The sequence below is a fragment of the Zerene cesonia genome, chromosome 11 (assembly GCF_012273895.1).
Source record: "Zerene cesonia ecotype Mississippi chromosome 11, Zerene_cesonia_1.1, whole genome shotgun sequence".
NCBI classification, from domain to species: Eukaryota; Metazoa; Arthropoda; class Insecta; order Lepidoptera; family Pieridae; genus Zerene; species Zerene cesonia.
In genome coordinates this window covers 71679-81729 of record NC_052112.1, presented here as the reverse complement: position 1 = coordinate 81729, position 10051 = coordinate 71679, and the positions used below count along the sequence as shown (strand labels likewise).

At 34.4% G+C, this 10051-nt stretch overlaps 1 protein-coding gene across 4 annotated transcripts in view; it reads right to left on the bottom strand.

Annotated features, from left to right (window-relative positions):
* LOC119830392 (FMRFamide receptor-like) overlaps positions 1-10051 on the bottom strand; it is a 101394-nt gene that overhangs the window by 23168 nt on the left and 68175 nt on the right. For all 4 annotated transcript variants that reach the window (XM_038353396.1, XM_038353392.1, XM_038353394.1 and 1 more), the window contains one exon: positions 7183-7275. Coding sequence is in view for 1 of the 4 variants with exons in the window: in XM_038353392.1 (XP_038209320.1) it covers positions 7183-7275 (93 nt within the window). In the remaining 3 variants the exon portion in view is untranslated. The remainder of the gene's footprint in view (positions 1-7182; positions 7276-10051) is intronic.

The following is a 10051-nucleotide window of genomic DNA, read 5'->3' as shown; positions in this document are numbered from 1 at the left end:
GTTTACGCACATACAAAGAGACAAAAAAAAACACCGTTTTGAGATCTACAAAAATCCAAATTGCAACGCACTTATTCGTCAATAAATTTTTAATATATAAAAAAATTCTCGTTACTGTTTTTTATGCAGTATAGGTAGTAGTACATAATAAAAGCAAGAAAAGCTCAACAACTAATAATATTTGCACAAAATAGCGAATCAAATTGCCAACTAAATAATATGTATACCAATAGTGGAATGACTCGGCACAGCGTATCGTTTAGCGATATAGTATACGTCTAAGTTTAATGTTGAAATATGGTGCGATGTAAATTATACACGAGGCGTGTAAACTGCCGGCTCCTAAATAGCGGTTTGGGCGATCGCGTTACAGCGCTTCATTACGAGCCGCGGCTTGAGTTACGCGCCCATACACTGCTAGTGCAGGCCGCTTACACACTAGCGGCAGGAACGCTTCGTATCAAATTACCAAATAACACTCTTTAAAGTTCAAATAGTACGTGAGGTTGTGAAATATTGTCTCAATCAGATTACAATTACTGTATGTCTGTCTATACTCTATATGGTTGTTATTCTCATTATAATACATACACCATTTTTAACAAAAAGATTGGCTTTGGATTGACATCTATTTTTGTTGCAAAAATAAAACTTGAAGACGACGAAATAAAGGTAAAAGGTTGGCATGTGATAACGCGACGTTCCCACACGCAAATGAGATCGTAGGCGGATCTCCGATCTAATATAGCGTGTACTTAAAGTCAGCTATCATAAAACCGTAATACGTTATAAGACGCAAAATGTATATTTGAGTATTTTATGCGAAGTTTTTGTGGCATGTAGTGCCATAAAGGGTCCATAAAAATATTCCATCACACATTGTGTAAGACATCTTATCTATGAGTAGTGCATCAACCTGATCATAGTTTTATTTTATGATTTTGTTCCTAATATGTGTAGTAATATACCAAATAACAAATAACTCCGTCTGTTGACACGGCCCACACCGCTCGTCGCTGGCTCGCCTATTCACACACTCAACATTATTTACTAAGCCTCCCAATTTATTTGTGAACCGACGATATAATTAAATTTTGTCTTTTATTTCGTTTCGAGGCTTACCGCTAAATGTTTTTCGTAAATAAGAGAATACGAGTTATCATTAGAATTTTATAACAGACCCGGCAGTTTGCGGCGGGAGGGGCGCAGAGGGCGGTTCTGTTACACGATTTTTTGCTTTCTTTTTATACAAAGAATGCGCTCAAAGCGGAATGTTTTAAATATATTATATATATATCAATTATGAAAGAAAAACATTTGTGAACGCACTGAATAATTCTTGGTAACAGAAATCTCGACTCCACGTGTATCAAAGCCAATGAACTTAAATAAGAAAAAGAAAATGAATTGAATTAGAAAAAAGAATATAACATATTTCTTTTCATCATTATTTCAGTCATTATTTAAACCTCAACTAAAGACTAACTAAAGAGAGTTAATGAAAAACTCCGCTGACTACTGGACAAGGTAGACAGCAGATGAATTTTTCAGTAGTCGACAATTAGGTCATACGTACAAAATATTACAACATTAATATCATAATTCAACTTTTATAAAGTATAGGAAATTGGTCAGTAAAAATCTACGAGCATATAACCAATTAGAAAATAAATGATAAAAATAATAAAACAAGTTGGACCAAGGCATACAGATCATTCAAACAATTAGCCAAAAGGTGAAGTTCTAAGTAGGTAGCGAGTGAACCGGGATTATCCCCGATCGAGTTCACTTATTAAATGTTAGTAGAAGGCTAACTTTTGCGTTACGATTATGGTAACCGTCATTCGCTAAACTTTAACGATAAAAATAGTGGCTTTGATAAATTGTATGCGTCACCGTAAAACTGAAAATTCTGTTACTTTAATTATGTTCGCATAAACTAACAGTTGGCGTAACGTTTTAAAGTAAAACTAAATTTAAATGTTCGAGTCGACACTTCGCCACGAATTGGTCAAGTGCATTGCGAATGTTTTGTCAAATGCTTGGAGAGAATTCATCAAATTTGTTCATTAAATTAAACTTCAGTGCTTTGTTTTATACAGTAAATCGCATTATTAGTATCCGATATCGTATCCGTCTCGCCGGGCTCGATGCGAGTCGTTATGGGTTAGAACATGGAGTTCCTTCACCAGATGCCGGCATCGGATCCGAGCTCAATCCGCGAATTAATGGATTGGACACAAAACAAATGGCCATTATCCTCGTGTTTTGGTCAATTTAATGTATTCCGACCCTCCCATTAAAATATCCTAAAATATAGGAGATTAGTAGTCATTGCTGACGGTCAATTAGTTATGGACTCGAAATACATTCATTAGTTAGAAATCCGTTATTTGATACTATTTGTGCTGCACACATTTCGAAATACTAATTTCCTGTATGTCAATACTGGAAATAATCGGCTTTAAAATGGGTATTTATTTTTGGAATTTTTTGCTTATTACCTAACGAGATGAAGACGCATATAACTTTTCTATATATTTTTTAAGGAGTATGTATTCTTCAAATAGTCACATGAATATACTTATACAATCAGAATAAAACATTTAAAGATTCTCATCAAATGCCTAATAATTTACTGACTATAACTGATACACTTATCAAAATAACTGAAATATGTGGGTATGCCCATAAAATTGGTAATGCGCGTTTTACATGATTTTCCTCCAAATAGATTCAATAATTTATGCAATTTCATTCAAAACATACATTAATTAAATGATTAAATTGTATTTTAATGTATCGAACCGATTTTAGTATAGTTTCGTGGAATTATGATTAATAATTAATTAATCAAACAAAAAACCTTTTAGATTGTAATGAAAAACAATGTTGATTTTCCATATGACAGTGCTCAATTAGAAAAGATGTTGAAATGAAAATATCTTAACAGGAATCTAACCTTTTCAATATCATCCATCTGCCATCCAATAAAGGCAATCAACTTTTTACACAAGTTGGTCGCGGCATAGTTCCAGCGAATGCTCGTCTTTCTCGTGGCTGTGGTTAATGCTATTAATTTGTGGCTTCGAATGTATTTAACGTTTATGTGAAACTACTAGCTATTGCCCGCGTCTTTGCTCGTCTAAACTTTAATATATGTCGGTTTTAATAAATATCAGAGTAATGCAAATGCATGCGATTATGCAATCGTATCATAAAATTGCTCCGTTGCAACGTGAAACACACTTGCGCATTTATAAATATAATATTAGTTGTAAAGACCATATTTATATATTACACTCGCGTTATTCTAAATCCTCACTAATTATTGTGCTAGCATAATATCTTCATATATACAATGCAAAGGCGACTAACTGACTTATCTATCAATGCACAGCGCAAACTTTGCAAATAGCCATAACAATGTAGGAATCCGTTAAGAAAGGATTGTGATGAATTCTATCCCCCAAAGGAATAAAATAGGTGATGAAAATAAGTACCATGGTTTTAAACCACGCAGGCGACTGCGGGCAACAACTAGTGAGATCATATAAATGCAAGTGTTTTTTTTGTCTGTTTTAGCAGCGACTTTGTGATATGATTTTTGTGTCTAGAGATAAGTAGAAAACTAGAGTAGTATAGAGCCTGTTTCTCACTTTCACTACACTATTTTCTGTGACTGTGCGGGGGAAGCAGCAGATGAAAAGCTTGTATAGTGCATAATTGTTGGTTACAGATCAGTTGAATGTAAAAGAGCTGACGGAAAGTCTGGGACGTAATTTAATCAGGTCAAGGCTATTAGAATGATGAGTATGCCTCTGTATTTATGTTGATTATTCAAAAGGGAAAACAGAGGCATAATTCCATCGTATTATTTACTGACCCTGATATTGGGTTCTTTATGCGATGAATCGATTCCACTGTTTGGGGGCAGGTGGCATTATTTTGAATATTCTGACACATATTTTAGACAAGGTATGGAATATGTGTTTAAATTATATACTGAGTTTTATATCATAAATCAACGAAAATCATAATCAGTTCAGTTATGTATTTGAAACAATAAATAGTGATCTAACCAATAGAAGCGCCTAAAATATCTCCGTCAATTATTGGTAGAAATATGAGTTGAGCTGATCAGGAAAGTTGTTATTCTAGATGAGATTATGAGATGCAGCCACAACCAACTGAGTGTAAAAAATAAAATTAATATTTTTCACAATTTTTATAAATGCATTGCATAACACAGGGCAGGTTAATTTTAATCTACGAGTTGAAGAGATGTTAAGCCCGGGAGAATCCCCGGAGATGTGAATTGCATTTAAACAGCTTTCTAAAGTTACTTTATTTTTCTCCGTGATTATTCCGAGAGCAAAAGTGCTGTATTTTTCTGTATAATTTCTGCGAACTCTTCACGTTTCATAAATAAAATGCGTTTAATTTTAAATTCAGACGTCTTTCTTAGTGTTTCTCTGGATTCCATTAAGTAAATTAACAACTTAGAAAGGCGTCAATGGCTATTATTTAGCTAGTAAATGCCAAATAATTTTCATGGAATCTACTCCAGATGCCTGTTTATCACAAACTTTTGTTAAAACCTGAAACTCGTATGTAGAACACGATGGCGACATACAGTTTGGTTAAGTGCCAGGATCTGAGGCGCTATTGTGTGGAAGATACAAGTTTTATCCCTGTTTAGCTTTCGAATTTACCCAACTTCTTACACCATGCCTGTTCATATTATATTAAGTAAACTCGATGATACAACACGTTCAATATCTATCAACGAACTTAAGACGGAGTCATTGAAATCGCGTGAAGAAAGCGGGTGACCTACAGGGATGAGTTGGCCAGACTAATAGCACCTTTGAGCAGTGCTAATTGTGTTGTGCTCCTTTATGAGCTGCTTTTAACGTCGTTGCGCAGTTGATTGTGTTAAGTCGTACGAGTTCGCGCCATTCCAAAGGGCTATTTAATCTTGCCTTTTATATTGCAGTACTTGAGACGATAAACGGAGCAAATCGGTGGTAATATTTGAGTTCAACTTTTGTTATTGGTGAAGTGATAAGAGAATTTATATTGCTTAACATGGTGGAATTGGTTGAAAAGGGGTAATATTGGAAATTTATAATACAACACAAAATGCTCATCAAAAATGATATATATTTGTGTTATTCTTTGTACAAGTGCTGCTTAGAATAGAATTGCATTGAGTTTTATCACCGCCTATAACTATAACTATTTAAATTTATTAATTTGCATACATATTATTTGAATGATCCCATCTTACTAATATTATAAATGCGAAAGTTTGTAAGGATGTGTGTGTGTTTGTTGCTTTTTCACGCAAAACTTACTAAACCTATTGCAATGAAATTTGGTACGTAGATAGCTGGAAAACTGAAATAACATATAGGCAACTTTTTATCCCGATATTCCTACGGGATACGGACTAACGCGGGTGAAACCGCGGGGTGCAGGTAGTATTTCCATAAATGTGATTGTGAAAGGCAGGGTAGTATTATAAATGTTAAAATTTTACTCAAGCACATTAATGTCCAAAAAAGGTTTTATTTGCAAAGGGCGGAAATACAAAGCGAGAAATTAATTTATTGACTTAGGATTTAGGGAACAATAAAAGAAATGACTTCTATTAAAGATCTACTCACAATTTCCCGGGAATTAGCCTGCGACAATTTGCTCTTATTACGAACGTTGTAATCCAAATAATAGCGGAGAGTTTATCTACGAGTTAGGAAGTCACGTTTTATTTATTTTTTTGTATGTCTTAATACGTTATTCTGCTTATATTGACAGTTTCGTATCCAGAAAATCCGTTGGAATTTTCAAGTAGATTAAAGATTTGTCGCTCCCGGAAAAAACGTGAGATTCAAGCTATATCATGTAGCTATAGCTATATCTTTACTGTTTGCCGAATACACGATGCTAGTGACACAGTTTAGATACAATGTTGCCAGACTGCTCTGCACGCGTACAACGAAATCTTATTATGAACAAGTTAAAGATTAGAGTTAGGAATGAGAAATATAATTTAATTTAACATAATTTTATAAATGGATTTGAGACGCTATTCATAGATAATAATATTATTTAACCCAACAAATGAATCAGACCGTAGGCCAGAATGAAATAAGGTAACCGACAAGAAATTATATTTATATTTATAACCATTATGTTTTGTAAACATGTGAAAAAAGTTTTGTAAATGTATAATACTACAATTTAGTTTTTTTGTGGGCATTATCGAGTCCTTTCCGAGGAAAAAATGACTTATTTCCTTCATTCTTTCAGCAAGTCTATTTCTGCAAAAAATGCTTGTATGTCTATTGTAAACGACAAAAAATATTGGTGGAGATACGTCAACTTAATAAAGACTAAAGATCTTGAATATTTTAAAACTTAAACATCTTTAAAACTTTACCCTGAAATAAATTTCTCATGAGTAAATGTTGGATTTTTATAACAAAGTTGTGGTTTCTAAACAAAACCTCTCATGTAGATAAATAGTGATGTGTGTTACAGCGGCTAGCTGGTCCGCAAGCAGCATCCATTTCCAAGGATTTATACTCTCCTGATAACATGGGATATAATGCATCATATATTTTATTACATAACGTTACGTCAACATCGGGATGGCTTGTGGGGAAGCTTTTACATTTGATGTGTAACGTATTTCATTTATTTCATTATGTAAACAAACGATATTTTCCTGTTGAATCATTGTTGGATTTATGTTATTGTCCTCATGTTGTGTATATATCTACGCTTATAATCGCGTTAAAACATCTGTATATGCTATAAGAACACTTTTAAAGTGAACCAACTTAGAGGGTCCATAAATTAGAAACCTCTGCAAACTTGTAACCCTTGTGTAAGTTATAATGTTTATGTGTATTTTGTATTATTTTAATAGTTTGGGCTTCCGTCAGAAGTTCTCGTGATCTTAACTGTAGGGTGCACAAGTTCCACAGCTCTACATAAACAAATAAACTGTGACACAGGAATGAGTGAGCTCGTCTCTTGATTGCTTATACAATGATAGTTGTCGTTGAATAAATATAATCTTTTCACCAGCTGCTCCTGCGGTCGAGAAATTGCAGAAAGCTATGGATGATTTACTGAATCCAATTTAAGAATATAAAATGATTTTTTACTTACTGTTTCTCGATTTTCTTTCGTCCCCTTTCTGTTTAATTTCTTTTTTATCAGTTGTTGGGACCGAGAGCACGAACGCAGGTTGGGTTGGCGCTCCTGTAAATAAAAAGTTGCATTAAAAATTTGTATAAATTAACTTGATTTTTGTTAATATGCTCTTAAATCCATTTATGTATTAATTCCCGTAAATATATTACATACTTGAATGATTTATTGAAAGTTTAAATTTGGTTTGCTTTGATGCAGGCCAGATTAATTTTGTGTTCGACGAGAAAGATTTGTAAAATCTTTTGATCATGCTGGCGATAACAAAAGAATACTGTGAAATAGTCATATAATTAAGTCCGTTATGAGATTTATCGCTTAAGGCATATTGTGATGGAAAATTGAAAAATCTATACTTTGCTAACTATTAGTTGTAATTGACTTTGAAGTGAAGCCGGTGTCGAAGTTGGGACGGGCCGTAACGAAGGACAAACTTCAGACTTGTCCTCATTAATATTCCTATCACAAAAGGGTTAGCCATTGCCGTTGTAATTATAGCCACTTCGAATTCTCGAATGGCAGAATTTGAAATGATTTTGTTAATTTCATACAATTTATGATATTACTTGAAAAGGATGATTTTGTTTTTACGGCCATCAAAGCGCAAATATTTAGCGTGTCCCTTTCCATTTTAAATCTTTCTAATAAAATTGTGATTATATCGTTAAACATTTATGGCAGCGTGATACTAAATTGTGTCTGTATCTCATCATTAAACTATACGCGAAATTCATCGTGTACTTTAACAATCGCATTGACACAGTTCGGCCACTAGAAGCCAGCATCACAATGCACGCCGGCCCGAGAGACGTGAAGGTCGATGTCACGAGTAATTAGTGTCCAGAATCACTGCCAACTGCTGCACGCGTGTGCACCCGCTAAATATACGCGGCTATTTCGGACTGCGCTGTAGGACGGACGCACATCTGCGATCGGGCCGTCGTACACGCTGATGCGTTCCCTTCTGGTAAGCTACACGCAGGGGTACGCATTAGAACTAGTGGTGTATCATGTTACAAGCAACACCTATTCTTAAACAGAATCTTTAAATAGGAAAATAAATAGTTTGAAAGTAGATCCGTAACCCAAGTTCATATTCGAATCACGTTTGTATATATGCAATAAAAGAATTTTTATCGCCGACTTTCTTCGAGCCTGAGGAAATTTTACCACGCACGTTCGACTTCTACGGGGACTCATTTCATGCAACAGTTGAAATATGCACTGCCATTTCTAAATGGCCACGGAATTGCTATATTAATATGAAGTTTCTGTAAACGCGAGGAGATATTTGACAGTGCACTGAAAAGCGATCGCTTCGACCCAAACGAATGCGCTCGGAATGCGACACAATTGTGCTGTTTCGCGTGTCGCTTCACCTTTGCATACAGATGTATGCGATTATTTAAACGCATCTGTTGCGAATGGAAAGAAGCAATACAATATCAAATTGAAGTCGGCACTTACTCGAAAAGGCTTTTCGATAGTTGAGTCATGGCATGGACATTATTAATAGAGCATAATAGAAAAATGTGCTGTCGACGTCTGTTAATTCGAGTGAATATTCGTCTTTTGCCATCGAGTGAGATATTATCGCGACAGGGCTACAACGGGCGCCCATTTACGACTATTCAGACGTATCTCGGATTTGCCATTGACAGTGAGTCGATCCGTTTTCACGGAATAATTGCCACTTATGCGCTTGAGCGATGTATAAAGGCGACGGGAACGCGTCTGCTTATAATTTTATTCAATAAGAAAATGTACTTCTATGTCTACCCTTTATATCGATATACTCATCATATCAGTAATTGAAATTTAAAGTAGACGAAGGAACATAAAGTATTCGTTTAGAAAACAAATTGAAATACAATCCTCACAATGTCAATTGCACAAATCATTCAACATTTTCTAAAAAAACTATAATAACTATTTATTCCACTTTTTTATATTAAGAAGCAACGAACGACTCAATTTTTTGAACTGATCTATTTTATATATTTATTTATTAATAGATTTTAGAATAAATGTTGTCAATGTAATTATATGTTGTCTAGAATTGCAGCATTAATATGATAAATTAAAACTTAGTGTTTATAAAACATGAACTCATTTCCAGTCATCAATTTCCCCGAAGCTTAGCAATTTTAAATTCATTGAAAATTCGCAGCGCTATATGAGCACTAAAATGTGGAAGCGATGTTCCCGCACGCTCGTTGAGTCTAATTTCTCTTAACAATTTTAATACTCACTCGTTCGCTATTCTTAGGCGATTGCACAAAAATAGATGGACTTCAAACGTCGGATTTACTTAGCTAATTATATAGATCGCAGGTGTGAGGACCGAGTACGGTAAAAGTAATTGAAATTAAAACTTGGTCTCCGCGAGATTAGCACTCCCAATTACCTCAAGGGGCGACCGCTCCGATATCCATCGATTGAGCTGACACGTTTATTTAAATTAAATCCTTTGGGCCGGGGACTTGAGGAGGGTAATCATCAATGGTTGGAAGGCGACGCGGTATTTACCCGTAAATTAAAACGATTTATTTCAATAAAAACAAGTAGTTATGGACTATGGGGAGTGAAAATTTTTTTAGTATTTTTATATGAAATGTATCGATAAGCAACCTTTACTATACTATGCTAAAGTTAGTTTTGTATGATTTTCATGATCCTTGTATATATTTACTAAAGTTATCTTATTGAAATATTTAAAAATCGTTACTGATAATAAAAAACTAATACTAAATGTACCAATAAAGGGGTTTGTATTTTATTATTTTGAATTTAAAAACATAATGGCAGTCTGATTCCGTTAAAAATT